We start from the raw sequence: 19,510 nt of genomic DNA, 5'->3' as shown, positions 1-19,510 counted from the left end.
GTTGTTTCTAGCAGAGAAGACAATGCCATTTTAGGTGTACACCATATACTATCCCTGCTGCTCAGAAGACTAAGGGCTAGATTTACTAAGCTGCGGGTTTGAAAAAGTGGGGATGTTGCCTATAGCAACCAATCAGATTCTAGCTTTCATTTATTTAGTACCTTCTACAAAATGACAGCTAGAATCTGATTGGTTGCTATAGGCAACATCCCCACTTTTTCAAACCCGCAGCTTAGTAAATCTAGCCCTAAGAGGCTAGCATTATTAGTTTTCCCTGTGCTTGTGTGGGTTTCCTCGGGGTGCTCCGGTTTCCTCCCCCACTCCATAAACATACTGGTAGGTTAACTGGCAGCTGAGAAAAATTAACCCATGTGTGTGTCTTTGTGTGTTAGGGAATTTGGACTAAGCTCCATTGGGGCAGGGACGGAAGTGAATAGGAAACTATTCTCTGTACAGTGCTGCGTAATCGATGGTGCTATATACAAATTCAATCATTCAAGGGGACCATGTTGTCACATTACCCCCCAATAATGCTAAGCAGCCCTGGCAGGATATCACAAATGTCTGGTTATAGAAAGTGTGGTTGAGTCAAGCTGCCAGAGTGTTTTAAACAATAAAATAGTGCTGATCCACCATAGGTCAGGTTACTAATGTATAGATGCAATAGATTTGTATGTAGCTTCTTGTCATCATGTTTTGTTGCTAATTTGGTTGTCCCTTTCACAGCATCTGCAGTCTGTAAAGTTTGGAATTTGAGCCTTTGCATGTAGTTGCTGTATTACAAAGAAGCACTGATGTAATTCATACAGAATAAAAGTTGTTTAGTGCAGAGAGACAAGCTACAGTTGGTCTGCATTCACAAAAAACAGTACAATACTCCAACATAAAAACCCAAACACAATTAACAAAGTAAAAATAAATAACTTCATTCGAACTGCAATTTAAAAAGATTCTAACCATACAAATATGGTCTTGACAGCAAGTCCCCATGAGCACCCATGACCATCTCCAGCATTATCTCCCAGTCTATTGATGATACAACACACAGGAGATAAGGATTTTTGGCGTACCAGACTTAAGCTGGGTACACACTACACAGTTTTCGTCCAATAATCGGCACAATCAGCCAACCGCTCGTTCAAAAGTCGGGTCAGTGTGTGTAGTGACACGATGGTCGAAAGTCTGCCCAAATGGACGATTATCGCCTCATTTGGTTGGTCGTACCGTTTAATATTTTCGTTCCAATCTCGTTTCCTTGTGTAGTGTGTATAAGTTTCCGACCGATCCACAACAGTGAGTACGAAATTACAGTCATTGCTCACGGCAACATAGCTGTAAAAAGTTGCTAATAGGACAGCTGCTCTTCCCTTTATCGTCTAAAACAAGGCTAGTGTGTATGCAGTCCATGGACCGAGCGATCGGACCATCGATCGCATGTAAAATTGCTCGGCATAAAAAGTTGGTTGAAATTTCTGTAGTGTGTACCTAGCTTTAGGGGCATATTCAATTGTTGGCGAAAATGCCAAAAATCTCACGGCGCGCGCACTATTACCGTTATTATGGTAGTTTTCTCGCTGGAATCCAGCTTAATAGTTTTAACGCTGCAGGGAATTCAAAGAATTGAATATGCCCCTTAATGTTCTGACTGATAACATCCAAGCATTACTTTTGATTATACAGAATGATCATTTGGGGTCCACACATGTTATAATGATTTTATACACCTTCGGCCCCCAAACCGCTGAAAACCATGAAAACATAAAACCACCATATCAAAGGGCCCCATCTACCATCCAGTACAAAGATGACAAGCTGAAGACAATGGATTTTATCTTGAAACCGATTTCATGAGGTAGGATGAAAGCAATGCTCAGAAATCAGTAACTAAATTAATGTTGCCCAACAATATTGTAAATCGCTCCATATAATAAAAGCTATGATATTTATGTGTATTAAACACATTTGCAGCTTAACATTTTTTCACATCAATATCTAAAATGTTTCTTTTTCAGAATATCTCCCCCTTATCAAAAATCTGAGAAAAAAACAACTTGTACATAAATCCAGACTGTATGTGTCCAGATTGCCAGGGGATCAGTAGAAATGGTATGCAAGGTACCATTTAAATACTATATAAACGGTTTTCTGCACCTACATACATTTTTGACTAGGCAAGAATAAATAAAGCCCAGGAGCCATCTGTTAGTTTGGGATTGTCCTGTGACATAATGAATACAATGAGAGGATGCAGAAACAAAACCACAAGCCCTGCTGAGTCTTTCATACAGCGTTGAAAAGTATATGAAAATGGAGACATTCAGGGCTGAGTGAGCAGAGGTCTTGAAGCTTGACCTGACTATAGAACAATAGACCTGTAATACACAGGCATGGCCCTAACAACAAATCACAGACTATAGGGTACTGACAGCTTTTGTCTGTGATGAATGTCACTGGGGGTTTGGAGATCCCTAGTGATTTAGAATAACCAATTCAGTACCTGTGTTGAAATCTCTTTCAATGTCATTAGGACCTCCTCCTTAGTATGCCGCTATGTGGTTGGTTGTGATAAGCTACCTCCTAAATCTTACCAATGTTCTGACCCACAACATAATTTATAGCACATACAGATAATTAAAATAATGCACACGCAACTAGTATACAGAAATATATAGTACACATAGCCTAATTCATATACCATTTGTTATCAAGAATAGTTTTGGCAAACACTGTACTTAAATGTAGGTGAAGCTTTCCCATAGAATTTGTATGTCCTCCTTTGGGATTGTAGAATAGCTCTTAATACTGCTATCAGAACCGGGCATGCATGTGTAAAACCATAATCCCTTATACATGAGAGCAATGTATCCCATCTGTTGGTCTGCTACAGGAAAATTAACCTAATCCTAAATAATGGCAGGTGCCAGAAGACATTACAGATATGCATTTTCTATCAGCCTCTTCAATGTGTCACAACAGATCTGTTCAGTATTCAAACAATTTGAGCAGGGGGTTTGGGCAGCATTGCATTTCCCCATAACATTCACTTTAATTCTTTTGCGGCCAAGTGTTTAAAATGTAGGTTTTATCAATGGTGGTGCAGGAAAAAAAAAATAGCTCACCGTATGCAATAACTTAACAGTTTTACTGCCTTTATAGGACGTTCATTGGCAATAGTTGAGCACACAATAGCTGGAAACATAAGGGGGAGGGGATAATAGGCAAACATCAGAGATATATTCATTAAGGAATGTACATGTTCAGATCCACATTTTTAAATAAGATTATAGTTAAAATATAAAAGATATCACATCTGATCATGTGACTTAACCAATGATAACATAATTGATACCATACTCTGAAAGTTTAATGTACATACACACACACACACATACATATATATATATATATATATATATATATATATATATATATATATATAATATATATATATATATATACATACATACATACTCACACACACGCATACATTATATATATATATATATATATATATATATATATATATATATATACACACACATACATACACTTAATATGTTAAGTCATTTTGCATATGTAACAAAAACAAGAGACATACATTTGTAAATGATGTACAATAGCGCTTTCCTACTGCATAACGTGTACTTTAGCGATCGTTTAAGTTTAATAGCCCTTCATCATGGTATATTGCTTCTGGTGCTCAGTCACAATGGATTTCTGCACTGCCATGGAGTGCTGATGTACACCATTCTATTCTAGCACAGAAACAAAATGCTGTATAAAACTTGTTATAGGGTCATAATAGGAGCGTGATAGAATACTTTAAAAGAAAATAAATGTATTCAGTCACTGCATAACACATAAGAATTGGTGTTTAACTAATGAGACTCTATTGATTACAAAATAAGTGAGGAAGTGGAACAGTAGAAAAGATTCAAAGATTGAAGTATGCAGTCTTTCCTGAATAGGAAATGTAGATATCATTTCGCACTTAAGCTACAAATCTTTATATATAAGTTAATAATAGACAGCAAATTGTTTATTTTCAAGTATGCATTTTACTCATTGCCATGGTGACTTGTTGTCTGGAATCAAATTGTTTGTATGAATTCACATTGAAAATATAATAAACTTCTAGTACACTTGTAAGGGGGTAATTTAATTAACCGCAAAGTGTCTCTGGAATGTTTGTGAGCCACTTTGCGACAGATATTTGACACAAATCTTTTCTTATTTTTCCTCACACTTCTATGTGGTGAGGAAAGATGATCTGTGATTTCTACTGTAATTGCAGGCAACGTGCATGGCGCAATGTCTGCGCGCCACATAGCTGGAAATTGAATTCCTGCCGAAGAGTCATTTATTACATTTTTTTTTTTAAAAAACTATATATAGTTTACTATTCAGCTTTATCTTGGAATCAAAATAAACATTTAATTCAGTACAGTAAATGCTAACATCACTCCTGGACAACAGTGAGCCTGGGGGGAGTCACCATCCCCACTTCCTGTTCCTGGCAGTAAAGTACAATACATTGTGCAAGACAACAGTAAATTAATAGGATCATGTAAAAATAACTATGCTTATAATCACAGAACTGCAAGATATATAGGTGGGAGTTATTTTTGACCTACACACGCATTGTAAAAAACATTTTTAAACACTGAACTCCAGTCATATTCAAGAAAGTTTTTCAAACATGTAAATTTAGCCTGTTAACAAAATACACAATTCAGAGTATATATAGCTTCCCTCAATGTTGTTTGATTTACACAATTTATATAATTTATCATTGTCTTTTCTGGTAATAAATTCAATACATGCAATTTATGAGGCGTATTATGTCTAGTTTTCCAAAACATTTATATTTAGCTCTGTAAAGGCTTCCTGCCACATATGCAGATGAGAGTTTCTTCATGTTTGTGAGCACTGTGTAAGTGCCTAAACCATGGTTGTCCAACCCGCGGCCCGCATGTGGCCCAGCATGCCTGTAAATGTGGCCCAAAAGGAGTTTTGGTTGTGGCAAGGGGGCAGGGCTGAAAAAAAAAATCCTTCAAAAAAAAAAAGAAAATACTTACCTTGTGGTCATGTCAGCTGGCGCTCCGGCTCCCTCCCTGGTCTCCTCCTCCGTGTGGCGCTCGCAGTCAATGTCTGGGGTGACTTCATCACACCCGACATCTATTGCATAGCGCAGCACAGAGGAGTCACCCGCGCGAACTATCAGCAGCAGTGAAAGATTATCCAGTATCTTATTGTTGTTACTCTGAATTTGGACTTTCTGCACCATGCAATTATGAACTAGTTGTGTTCTCTGTATGTATCTAATATAAATATTAGGGATAATTGTATTTTATATATTTTAAACCATTTTAAATGTGCAGTGCTGAGTAGGGTGAAAATATCACCCACTGTTACCCTCATCGGAGGCTGCTCCATGAGCCATTTTTCCCGCCACCCTGTCTTTAAATCTCTGTAGATTTCTATTAGTCCTCCTGATGCTACCTATATCGGTGACCATTTCAAACTGGTCAATAAAAAAAATGATTCATGGGTGCAGAAAGAGAGGAAAAAAACGTTTTTGGCATTTAATTCCTCGAACCCCACTGAGGGACAGATGCAGGTAAGTTAAATTGCAGCTGGTAATGGGACTACTGCTTTAATCATGATTCTGCAACAGGTTTCCTAACTCTTACTAACTTCATTTCCAAGTAAGTTTAATATGTTAACTATGTTTTCTATGGTTTTTTCGATGATCAGCTATCGTTAGTGTTAGTGTATTTTATGTGCGGCCCAAACCAACTCGTCGTCTTCCAATGTGGCCCAGGGAAGCTAAAAGGTTGGACACCCCTGGCCTAAACTATAGCAAGGTACATTACACAGCACTTTTGGTTCATATTATATGTCAATTTCTCAATGTTCCGCTGCCTCCTCAGAGAACATAATAATGCAGGGAATGTGCACTCATGCACATATGTGAGAAAATATTTTTATTTTGTTTCTAGAAGTTAATTACTATTTCAAAACAGAAAATAATACTTTAAAGGTCTTGCTTTGTTTCCTGTAACCCTCATATCCATCAATTTATCCACAGCCATTTGTGTTGGTTTTCATTTATTTTTCTCCCCGCCCCTAAAGCAGTTAAAGATAATATAAAGAAAAAAGGACTTAAATCTGTGTCTGAAGAGAGTAATCCTTCATGAATTGTATGAAGTCACTGGTCAATTTATCTCGAAGAGCAGGGTATTGTGTGCATTGTATTTACACAATGGCAGTAGTAAAAGGTAGTAGAAAGAAGTCAAGATGCGTTGAAATTCTGTGTAATTGACTGAAAACACCTGCCCATTATCCTGCATTAATACTTGCAAAATAAAACGGTTTCTGTGAAAAGCAGTGAGGGGAGACTTTGTGGGCAGCTACACTAGAACATGTCTGTTGTGTTTTTATAGTGCTCATGGCACTTATCTGACCCCTCAATCTGCCATATGTATGAACTACGCTTTGTACACACTCACACGCACTTCCATAAAACACTCAATGGTGAGTAAGAGGCAGGCCTGACTGACTGATGCATATTCAAGACACAGTGAAAGAGTTATCCACCCACAGAGTGGAAGCCATGACACCTGTTCAACCAGGTTATATCCAAACCTCTGATCCAATACATTCAGACAGGTTCCAGAAATTTCTCAGTAATGGCGGTGGCAGTGCCACAGAACTAGGCAATAGAAAAATAGTGAGCATAGCTGGGCATGCTGGGCTTATTACCACATGAGAAACAGGTAACAAATATCTTACACAAAGTGGAAGCTGCCATTAAGAATAAGAATGTAACTTAAAAGTTCCCTAGCAACTGAGTTACACATGCAGATCAACCTATGTCACGTTATCTTGCAGTGTATCAGGAAAGTAACCCCAAATGTAATTGAAAAGCATAAATGTAAACAAGACTTGTTTGAATAAAGAAATAACAAAAATAAATTAAACAGTGCACAAATAAAATACAAGACAAAGGGGTATATTTACTAAACTGTGGGTTTGAAAAAGTGGAGATGTTGCCTATAGCAACCAATCACATTCTAGCTGTCATTTTGTAGAATGAACTAACTAAATGATAACTATAATCTGATTGATTGCTATAGGCAACATCTCCTCTTTTTCAAACCCGCAGTATAGTAAATATACCCCAAAGACATGGTCAAGAACTTCGGACAAGCAATATCACTCAAATAAAAAAAACCAAAAAACAACAACTTGAATATTCATTAGTGGAGGCGCTCGAAATACAAAATGATTTAGAAGTTAAAATTCCATATTACAGTTTGGATTTTAAATGCCTAAGGAACATACTGTTTTTCTTTTGTTTTGATCGGAGCATAGATAATATTTAGGAAGAGCACCCCTTACGCTGTATTTGAATGATATATAGATTGTGATTTTATGCTGTAGGGTATAATCCAACTCCATTGCGGACATTTTATTTTTTGTCTAAGCTACTTCACTCAGACAGATCTTTTTAAATGAACCCTAATGACTTCGTTTTTAGTCTATTTTTAAGACAAAGTGTGTCAGCCAGTATTATTTGCACAGCTCATGTAGACAGCAGTGCAGTGTAACACTGTAGGAAGAATTACATTGGCAATGTAATGTCTCATTATCATATCACTGCACGGGCATCAAACCTTCACAGACAGCCATGATTTAACAATAATAATCAAGCACTTCTTCTATGTTTAATTCATTCTATCAATTGCTCACCAGACTCTGGAACGTCTGTAATATCCAACCATAATTTTATATAAGAATTAACCTATTGCAGCAGTGATAACACAAAGAAAACACAAAGCCTTCCAAAGTAAAATATGGAGAAATAAAGATAACTATGGGCAACAGCAAAAAACGCTAAAATGCTGCAATGCTGTCAATGTTCCCTGATAAAACATCCATTATTCAGTATATGCCTTCCACAAGCAAATTAGAACTAAAATATAAAACATTCTATAGACTAAAGAAATATGTTGAATAAAATATAGCATATATATCTGCTACTTTAGTTAGCAAGCAATAACGCAAAAGGCCTGGAGCCAGTCATTACACATCCCACTAGTAGACATCCATCAGGTATTTGAAAGAAAAAAATAAAACAAACTCCTTTGGCTTTACTGCATGATTTATGGAGACAACTTAAACCAGAAGAAGTACCGTTATGGGTAAGTAAAGAAAACGGCTCTTTATTATTTGTGAATCATGAACATCATGCAGCACACTCTGCAAATGCAGAAATACATATTGTTACAATAAGGATCTATTCACTGCACAATAATATCATTACATTAGTGTAAGCTGAAAAGAACTGAATTAGTTATGAGCTGAGCAATAATTTCCTTGGCAGAAATAGTTATTGCAACAGTAAAATTATTATTTAAAGCGCATTGATTACACATATCCATACAATACATTCATTCTTCTTATGTAGCACTTATCACATCTTGCTGTATATACATGAAAAACATGTCTATGTTGCTCAGTGGTTAGCACTTCTGCCTCACAGCGTTGGGGTCATGAGTTCGAACACCGAATAGGGTCTTATTTCTGAGAAGTTTGTATGTTCTCCCTGTGTGGGTTTCCTCCGGATGCTCCAGTTTCCTCCAAAACATACTGGTAGGTAAATTCATCATCATCATCAGCTATTTATATAGCGCCACTAATTCCGCAGCGCTGTAAATTGGCTGCTGACAAAATTAACTCAGTCTGTGTCTGTGTGTGTATCCTAGGGAAGTTAGACTGTAAGCTCCATTGGGGCAGGGACTGATGTGAATGACAAATATTATCTGTACAGTGCTGCGGAATTGGTGGTGCTATATAAATAATGAGGATGAATTTACTTTAGTGATGGATGGGACATTGTTCTTTAAACATGATGCATTTCTTCTGCATAATTGTCTTTAAGTTATGGCTCTTTAAGTATTAAACGAAAGCAAGTAGCGGAAGATCAGTGACTTTAAAGAACAACTTAAACATGTTTGTGTGTGTTCGCATGCATTTAGATTTGATTGCATTTAAGTTGCACACCATCTCAATTAATTGTGAAGGGGCACAATATTCCATATATTAAACATTCAAAACATACAAACATGTGACCACACAGTGTATATCTTGCCTTTGTCCTCCCTCACTTTCTTTAGCGTGCAAAGTTAAGAAGAGCATTTTAAATATCTCTTTGGACCAATACATCTCTCTTGAAGTACACAATAACCAAGCAAAGAAGCAACATGTGAAATTAAATCTAATTTAGTGAATCAACAAATAAACAAGCTGGTTCTAAATTTGCAAAAGAACACCCATGAAACCCCTTACCAGGCTGTGCCACAATGTAAATGTAAATATCAAACCAAGATTTGCTATGTTTGTTTTTTACCAAACCAATATGGTCTATATTTGTTCCTGTTTTGTATATTGTTGTGTTTTAACACTGCATACAAAGGCTTAGGAACAGCAGGTTTAGGACATTTGTGGCTAAAATTGCCATGAAGTTATTTGACTACGCTCATCTTTTCTTCTGTTTGACAGCACTGGGGAAAAATTGCAAACAGAATTTAAAGGAGCACTACCAGGTAAATATTTAACTGAGCTACTCCTGGAACCAGCGTTGTTATACCACTTACTTTATGTAAAGCCTGTGGGGAGAGCTTCTAGCTTCTTATTGGTCTGCAGCTCACACCCCCATCTGGCAGACATATTCAGCTGGTTAACACTTTTTCCCACTTTTAACCAATTGAATAAGTTTCATTGTACAGAAAAGTTTGCGATATATAAGATAAGCCCTTCCAACTCCACTGTGTTTCAAAAACAAACAGTTATTTGTTATGTTAAACAGTATCTAACATAATAACAAATAAATAAAGCATATATTGTGTGCTTTGTTTTTACTAGTTAAAAAATATTTTCTAATCATTCAATTTATTGGTTTCCCTATATATATATATATATATATATATATATATATATATATCTTACCTTTGGAATTAGTATATATATGAAACCATATGAATTATTAAACTACAGAATATAGCCACAGATTATATTATCTGTATCTTATATGTCTAGCATGCAAACCCAGAGCTTGTGTTATTGGCAACCATGTCCCAAAGATAACATATGCTGCCTACAGGTTGGAGATTGGATGATTCACACACAGGGGCAAGGACGGGGACATTTCCGCAAGTACTACTGATATGCCAGACAATGCATTATAAATTTGTCCTGTATCAGATATCATTACAACAGTGTCTTAAAGATGTGGACTGTGGTTTTAGTTGACTGTAATGGAGGGAGGAGCAATTGCTTACTCTCAGTTTACGTTTCAAAGTAACACCAAACAGTGCATATTATCTTTATCATATTTGAACATTTTTGGATGAGTACTCTTATACATTAGCATAACTTTAAGGTAAGTCCACATAAACCAGCTTTCCTAAACCTACCACAACAAGATGTGTTTTCAGTGTCTCCTGATACAATTGTACCACATACAGGTGAACTATAACAATTGCATACATGAATCAGACCAAACTTTCAAGATGTTAAGCTACATAAGATATAGATTAATGCACCTCCTAGTATAAGGAAATCAGAATTCACCAAGGATCTCTCTCACCACATAAAGATAGAATGCTGTAGGCTAATTGATTTAATATAGGCCACTGAATGCCAAGACGACTTCTAGCAGCTGTAACTTATAGTAAAGGGTGTGTTACTCCTCACAACACAGAGGTTTTCCTAATATATACTAAAATGATGGCACCAGAACTTACGGCTTAAACATACAATAATTACAGGTGTTAATACAAATCATCATCATCTATTTTTATAGCGCCACTAATTCCGCAGTGCTGTACAGAGAACTCACTCACATCAGTCCCTGCCCCATTGGGGAGAGAGACTATGGTCAATTTGATAGCAGCCATTAACAATCTACTAGTATGTTTTTGGAGTGTGGGAGGAAACCGGAGCACCCACGCAAAACACGGAAAGAACCTACAAACTCCACACAAATAAGGCCATGGTCGGGAATCAAACTCATGCTGTGAGGCCAGAAGTGCTAACCACTAAGCCACCATGCTGCCCCAAATATCAGCATAACTTGAGAATGTTATTTTTCTGCATACTTGCATTTAAAAATTGAAGTGGAACCGCCGCACGGACTATCCTGCCAAGGTTAAGCTACATCTTACCTATAATCAAGTGGCCTCTTAACATTACCAAGCAAAACATTTTTAACCACAGTAAGTTTCCCTTAGCAAGGAATGACTCTTTATTTACTTATAGAGAACAACTCTTGATTGTCATGTTTTTAAAATAAGCCATTTTTACTGTATTGTCGCTTCAAGGACAGTCAGTTATTTCCTGCATTGTAAGTCGTCCCTTATGAGTCAAAGACCTGAGCTTCAGCGTAATCTTTTCCTGTATGTATTGGCAAGACGCTTATTTTAGCTACACACGTCTTCAAAGTGATCCCAGCACATGGAAAGAGGCATCACGACTGGAAATACTCCCAAGAGTCATTTATCATCATGGGTGCCATTTTTACAAGCTTATATCACATTGTATTATGACATTTATTTAATCAATAACGTTGGCATCCTCTTCTCAGTCATGTGTGAAAGATACAGTTTCTGCAGATACGTGTGCAACTTCTCCATAGAGCGGTGCTTATAATCACTCTCCTCTCCAAAGAAGACATTTAACTTTAGCTCATCAGAGCAAACTATGCAACGGCTTATATTTAGGTAGCAGATGCCAATGTGTCTAAAACAATGTTCTACACGCAAAATGGCTCACACCTCGTGTGTTGTGGCAGCATTTCCAGAAATATAAAGTAAATAAAGCAAATTTTCATAACAGCAGCCGGAGATCCGCTGCCCAAGTCTCACCCTAATAATTATGCCTGTTTATGTTTCACACGTCTGAATTAAAAGATATCGGCACAGACATACAAATTACTAGCTATTAAGAGCGTCTTACAGTAGCAAAGACAATATCATAGGCATTAGGACTAGATTAGATCAGCTGCAAAAGTAATTATCATGATCATTTGTTTTCCACACAAAAGGAAAAAATAGCCTTACTAATGCTATGACATGCCATTGAGGTCTGATTTTTGAACTGCTGTTGAATAACTAATCTCAAAGCACATAGGGAATATCTGCTAAAAAGGTGTTTTTATTTCCCGCAGACACAGTTCGCCGTGTAGGCCAACCATGTGACATTGTCGCAGAATACACAAATTCTATTGGACGCTGGATGTTGCACTAGCCAATTGTATCTGTACAGATTAGAGTATACTATCAGCTAAACATACAGGGCTAGCACCATCTATTGTTGGTCACATAAATGCAGATTTGCCAACCATCGCCCAGTCTGTGGCCTAAATCTAAACAGCCAAAATACTATTGGGGATTGAATCCAATTAGATTTGATCTAAAACAACATGCATGATGACCTTTAAGTCACATGGAATCATATTTGCTCAATTAATATTGGAACCCAATCAGATTGGATCATTGCAATCTGATCAGCTTTGTACAGTTTGGTACTCTGCATGCTCATAAATTGAAATGAACCAAGCTGATCATACCATAACTTGTGGGTAAGCATTAGAAATTTAACAAAAAAAAAAAACATTACAAGAAAGGTTACCATATATATCTAACTCTAAGACTGCAACTCTTAGAAAATATAACAAAATGGCATGATGCTTTCATTTACAAAATGAATGACCAATACATACAAAAGTTATTTAGTCTGAATTATTTAATACTATTTAAATTGGTAAGCTTTAAACTACAGTTACTAAAATAAAATAAATATTTAAAGACAAAGCATATCTGCATCTCACAATGGAGATCTGCACTAAAGTTCTCATCATCCACCAAATGAGGTTATCACTGTCACTATTCCTGATGGAAGGTTACTAGGAGGCTCACAGACCCATGTGGCAGAATACTAGCCCTATGTCCTGTTGTGTCAGACACTGGACACATGCTGTGTTAAAAAGTACTCCATTTTGTTAAGCCAAATGTTTAACACATTTTAGCTTTGAAGCAGTGTTCCTCACCTGCCATCTGCCAGTTTATGGGTTTATTTTAGCTCTTCTGACATATGACAAAGCAGAACCATGAAGGGGGCAGTCTTAATAAACATGGTCATTTCTTTTAAAACAAACTGGGCACATAGAAAGTAGTTCAACAGAAAATGCTGATTGTCACGATGCTGGGAGTGTTGTGTAATATATGAAAACAGAATTCCAAATATAAAAAGAAGTTATGAATAACAGACTGTTTCCAGCTATGGATGCCACCAAACATGTCTAATTAGAAAAGACTCTGTGTAACTCCCATATCAACATTTAGAAACAGCAAAACTGAATATTCTTGTTGTTATGCTACTACTTATAAAGGTATTTTACATGATATTGGAGACAACATATTTTTATTTTTTGGAGGGGGGGGGGGCATTACCATATAATTGTGGGAGAATATAGAACGTGAAAGATAAAAACAAAATTGCTCTTAATTCTGACACCTTGTACATATTTGTATACAGTTTGGATACAATACCAATGGTCAAAACTACTTTGTCATGGTTTTACATGTGCTGCTTGGCATGAACTGAGCATCTTGTTTTCCTGGCCACCATCCACAAACTTGGGTTATTTACCAATTTTATAAATAAAATGTAAACCTGCTATATTATAAAACCTTATTATTATACATAATATTTATTGTTTATTAATAACTATTGCATTAGAAACTTTGGACTGTGGGTGAAAGCCCTTGCAAACAGAGAGAACATACTAACTCCAAACTGATATACTATATTATCATTAGTCCTCCACTTAAGTCAATATATTGTACAGTAGTTTAGAACAGAAATGCGCAACATATACTTTAGGAACCCAATTAGAGATCTAAAAATGTTTTCAGGGTACCCCGATAGTCATATATGGTTTACATTCTATGGGAAATGCTTTATTTTGGAGTCCTAGAAGAAGGCAATGTTATCCTTGGGGTCGCAGTTATAAATAAAATTTGATCTCCAATGGTCTAGACACAGGACGCGAAGTAAACAGATTCATAACATTACATTAATCATTTTATAATATAGCACTACCAGCATACTTTGCAACACTTTACAATTGGGAACCAACACAGTAGTAAAACAATAAATATACATAGAGGTAAGAGGGCCCTGCTCACAAGCTCACAAACTATAGGTAAATAAGAATTTGATACATGAACTTAAATGACACATATTGTAATAGAAAAAGTGCCTTGTTGGGTTACATGACTCAGTCACACAGCAATGTTGGTTTACAGGTCAGAGGGTTGTTTGAGTATAGAAGAAGAATAAATGTAGGTTTTCAGTGAACTATATAGAAGGGTGGTTATCGAGTAGAATAGCGTAGGGAGCTTAAGAAGATAAATGTGAATATAATATTGCAGGAGTTTTGAAAACCTTGCTTCCAGCACAACACGACATAGAATTTGCCAAGAGCATAGACCAAACACCACATGCAATACAAGGGTGTTGTGTGGAGAGCGCTAACCTGTCAGCACACAAAAGATATCATGAGGAGAGCTCTGACCTATCAGTATACGAAATACAACAAGGATATCATGTGGAGACCAATGACCTATCGGTTCTTGTCACATGACAAGCTGCTATAGTCAAGACAGACTGAATTTCACATTTCTCCTGTTACCAGGCAAGATAATTAAAATAACAAACCTTATCAACTTTTTAAAGAATTGCTAAAAATCTACTATACCAAAGTCTAAGTAATGTTTGTGTATGTACCACAAAATCTTGATTGACTTTTTATCTTATTGATATTATTCTAGCAGTCTACAGAGAATGAAGCTTTAACAAGCAATTATTGCTTTATTCTGATGACAGAATATGATCAGGGACGTAGGAAGTGTGATTTTACAATCAGGGTCCCACAAACCCAGAGACCAATAGTTTGTCTGGATTTGGTCAACTAGCGGACCCCTCTTAACGTGGCTATGTAGAAGGTGGGTCCAAGAACTGCCAGGAGAGGCAAACTTTCGTGTCCTTCTGCAGTGGACTGAATGTCAGATGTTGTGGTGATTAACACTAGCTGATAATACTTTTTATATAGGGCAATAAATATTTACATTTGTTAAAATTTCCCTAATATGTTCTACTGCCATTTCTCAAATGTAACATGCATCCTGTTTATAACAATAATCAACTCCCTGTACTTTCATTTCTTTTTCAATGTACTAATGCTCTTATATTTGCTAAGAAAATTTATTTAGGACTATATCAAAAGCTTTACAAAATAAAAATAAATCTATGCCACTAATTCATACTATTTTAATAAGTTGATGTATTTCTTATTTTAGTTTACCATTGGTATTTATGATGCTTAACACCTGATTTATGCCACTTGACAAAAAAAAAAAAAAAACTATGAAAACGTTGAAATCATAATGACAAAAGACACTCAGCTCCGGTAATTAGTATGTATGATAACACTGGTATACTACAGGTTTCTTTCCATCAAAGGATCTATCCATGCGTTTGTTTCAGTGTGTTGGAAGCATGTCTCCATTACAATCTGACACACATGGCAAATGAAACTATGACCTTTTGTGGGGCCATGCATATGTACAGCAGGTGGCTCTTAGGAGCCCATGACTGGGGGAAGCACACAACATTACCAGGGGCTGGCTCAGCTAGGGGGGCATATGCACCCCCCTGGCCGGATCCATAGTGGGCTACCCTGGGTAAATGGGCTACTTGCATTTTTTCCTAATAGGCTACTGAGCCAAGAACCCCCTCCCCTCCCCCGGCTCAAATTTACCAGCCAGTTCCTGCTATGAGCATGCTAGAAACAGGAGTGCCAGCCAAGTCAGGTAGAGAGGGTAGGCCATGTGTATGTACAGTAGTTGACTAAAAGCATGTCAATAGTTGGCTATGTAAATACAGATAAGCAATATTTTCCTCTGAAACCGAATATTGCAACAAAGCTGTACATGTGAAATGTAGCACCTAGGTTAGCATTAAATTATTATCCCCACAAATAAAGAGATATATATATATATATATATATATATATTTAAGCCTACCAAATTAAATACTTCCTCCTTTAATGATTGCTTTGTAATTGAACAGAGCAAGTTTGATATTTGCTCATTTCTAATTACTGTTAAATTGCAAGATAATTGCTACATTTAATAAGGGCCTTATTATCTGATTTAGAGTAATAATAACTGCCATCATTTTCATTTGTGACAACTTTTCATTGGTATGTAATGTAGGCTAAATCTACGAATGTGAATTGTCCACAGTCACAATGCGTAATCAAAATATGACCTAGCTATTTAAAAAGCCATCAATGGAACAAAATTGAATGAGTAACAAAAACCAGTATGTGCGACAGTTTCATTAATTACTTGTGAGGCTTTAGCCAGCGTGATGAGTCATTAAACTCAATGAAGTGAAATATAAACATATGCATGATGACTGCCAGTTACATGGTTATTCCCGTGAAATCAGCAGACAAGCCACTGGCACAGCAAGCGAAGGATGCAGAACGCAGGGCAACCAGGGCTATAACCAACTTGCACACTACCATCATGTCAGCACTTGCAGATGCTACTAACCTGTGACTGCACCTCACACACCGGCAGCCCTTTGCCACATGACATTTATCATTTTTCAGTTCGCCTTTGTTCACTTCCATTAGTTTTAAAAGCACAAAAATTAAACCGGATGGAGAACCCTTTGCCTTGATGCTTAGTAAATGTATACATGAGGTTGTTGAAACAAAAGTGCATTGCTTACTTTAAAAGAAACTGGTAAAGTGAGCAGATATAGGAACATGAATACTCATATTACAGTAGGATTTACATCTCATTTATACAGCTGTGAGACAAATGTACTAAATCAGTAAACAACATGTAATTAGCAGTACACAGGTGTTTTAAATAAACATTAACCTTTACATGAGCAATAACTATGAACATTCTAAATATTTATTTATATTAACACAAAATGGAAGAGAAAGAAGTGAATCAATTGGTCTTCCTTGATTGAGCCCAGTCGTTGACATAACCTATGCCATAATATGGGTTGTGAGTAATCATACATGCACTGATGACCAATATTTGCATAGATACCCCCACTGCCTGGCACACACCTACTGCCACTAAACCCACAGATAAGCTTACCTTTCACTTGGCTTTCATATTCCGCAATGATTTCTTTGTCCTTCTTGAACCTGTTGGGGGTAGACATTTTCTTGCAATTTTTCAAGCCTCAGACGTATATTGCTTATAGATTTTCTTTTTAAATTTAATCTCACAAGTCTGCTACACTGAGATGTGGTCACTTTGTTGAAGTTTGCTGGAAGACAGGGCTTGAGGTAAAATAAGAAGCCATCTTAGGAGCCCATGAGAGGGGAGGCACACAGCATCAACAGGGGCACAGAAGTGCCAGCCAAGCCAGGTAGAGGGGTATCACAAAAGATTAGGTAGGTTAAAAATATCTAATACAGAGCAAGTAAGATGAGTGAGAAAGGGAATGACAGACCAAATTAAATCATGAAGAAGACTTAGTGGGCAGAGAAGTGAGGGGCAGAAAAGTATTTTGGCTGTAAAATGCACCCAAAAAAACAGTGAAACTCGCCAGTAGATCTGCGCTGGCTTTAGGTACAAGACTTGCCCGGCAGGCGATGGTCAGACATATAGAAGAGAATAAGGAGCGAGCAGATCGGGTTAGAAGAGAGAGGGTCCAGAAGTAGCAGCAGAGGGACAGTAGGCAGCACTGCAGACAATCACTACAATGAGTGTGCAGCCCCCGGATCAGTGTGCAGTGAGATGATGAATAGCAGCCAGTAGCATGGTCCTCCCGGCTGCTGTGCGCCGCTCAGTCCAGCTCCCCAACACAAAGGCACCAGTCTGATCCCGGGTGAGGGTCACAGGACGCCGCCACAGTCAGTGGCCAGAGGGACACATCAGGTACCACTTTCCAGATGGGAAACGAAACAATTGCACTGCAGTTTTACCCCCCTTTCTTTCTTTATTACCCCTTTAGTGGTCGCAATGAAGCACTGAGCTGCCAGACCCTGCGAGACTCGGCTGTGAAGGAGGAGCCAGGGCCTCCCATTACCACCTCCATCACTCCAGCACAGCCCAAGCCTTACAGCCGCTAACTGACAGCTGCTGTCAGCCAACCAGCAACCAGGGTGCGGGGTCCGACCTGGCTGTGGAGCAATCAGAGCCGGGGGGCGGGTGTCTCCCGTGGTAACGGTGACAAGTGGAGGCCCCTGCAGCTGGTTTCTAGCACACAGAGGTGATAGTGCGGCTTGTCCTCCACTGACTGGACGAATCGTGTATTACACTGACACCACAGCAACCCTGTGCTGCTGGCTGACTACTACTGGCCTTGTGTCACCGGCACAGGTACACACCACGTACAATACACATAGGCTCTGCACTGGTAAGGTGTGACCCCAGACCCTGTGAGGCACTGTATGACACGTAATGTCTCATTTTACACATTAAGAAATAACAAAATTAACACCTCGAATGTCCATTGTGTGTGTGTGACCCTGAATCACCCTACACCATTGTTTCTTTCCAGATTACTTTTGTACGTGCATCAGATCAGCAGTTTTAGTTGATTCCTCATGATAGGCAGATTAGATATTCACATTAGTGTATATATATATATAAATTCATATCTTGAGTCTGGAAATCGTGAGCAACAATCTGTTTAAAACTGGGTACACACTACAGAAATTTCGACCAACTTTTTATGCCGAGAGATTTTACATGCGACCGATGGTCCGATCGCTCGGTCCATGGACTGCATACACACTAGCCTTGTTTAGGATGATAAAGAGAAGAGCGGACGTCCCTTTAGCAACTTTTTACAGCTATGTTGTCGTGACAAATGACTGTAATTTTGTACTCACTGGATTGGTCGGAAGTTTATACACACTACACAGCGGAAACAAGATTGGAACGAAAATATTAAACAGTACGACCAACCAAATGAGGCGACTTTTGACCATCGTGTCACTGCACACACTGACCCGACTTTTGAACGAGCGGTCGTATGTCGGCTGATTTAGCTGATTATTGGATGAAAACTGTGTAGTGTGTACCCAGCTTAACAGTGTGTATGTATATACATAAATACTATAATATATACATCATATTTAGAAATCCTGTGTTCTGGCTAAACAGTAATTGGCGTACATAGACACACAGAGACTGCAGTATACACACATGCGTCTGTACAATATAAGGACACATCAGAACAAATACAAAAATTACAACAAAATAAAAGAACAACACTTAACAATATATTCATTTAGTTAAATATTTATTTTAAACATTTTTTATATTATATACATAAAGATGCTTTCAATGTGTATTTCACACAAGATACGCTACACAAATAGATGTAAGGCCAA

The 19,510-nt window shown here is 37.6% G+C and overlaps 1 protein-coding gene and 1 pseudogene across 5 annotated transcripts in view; both read right to left on the bottom strand.

Moving 5' to 3' along the window:
• The window catches only part of SRGAP1 (SLIT-ROBO Rho GTPase activating protein 1), a 132,900-nt gene extending 114,674 nt beyond the window's left edge, over nt 1–18,226 (bottom strand). For 2 of the 5 annotated variants that reach the window (XM_075209429.1, XM_075209430.1), the window contains exon 1: nt 17,259–18,223. In XM_075209429.1, the coding sequence (XP_075065530.1) occupies nt 17,259–17,325 (67 nt within the window). In that variant the 5' untranslated portion in view covers nt 17,326–18,223. Of the gene's footprint in view, nt 1–17,258 lie in introns of all 5 variants that reach the window. The other 3 variants (XM_075209431.1, XM_075209432.1, XM_075209433.1) reach the window with 2 other exon arrangements.
• Nucleotides 1–19,510, bottom strand: part of LOC142150801 (uncharacterized) — a 712,033-nt pseudogene that overhangs the window by 628,190 nt on the left and 64,333 nt on the right.

This window comes from Mixophyes fleayi, chromosome 4 (genome assembly GCF_038048845.1).
Source record: "Mixophyes fleayi isolate aMixFle1 chromosome 4, aMixFle1.hap1, whole genome shotgun sequence".
NCBI lineage: Eukaryota > Metazoa > Chordata > Amphibia > Anura > Limnodynastidae > Mixophyes > Mixophyes fleayi.
Note: the sequence above shows the minus strand (reverse complement) of the source record. Positions and strands in the feature narration are given on the sequence as shown.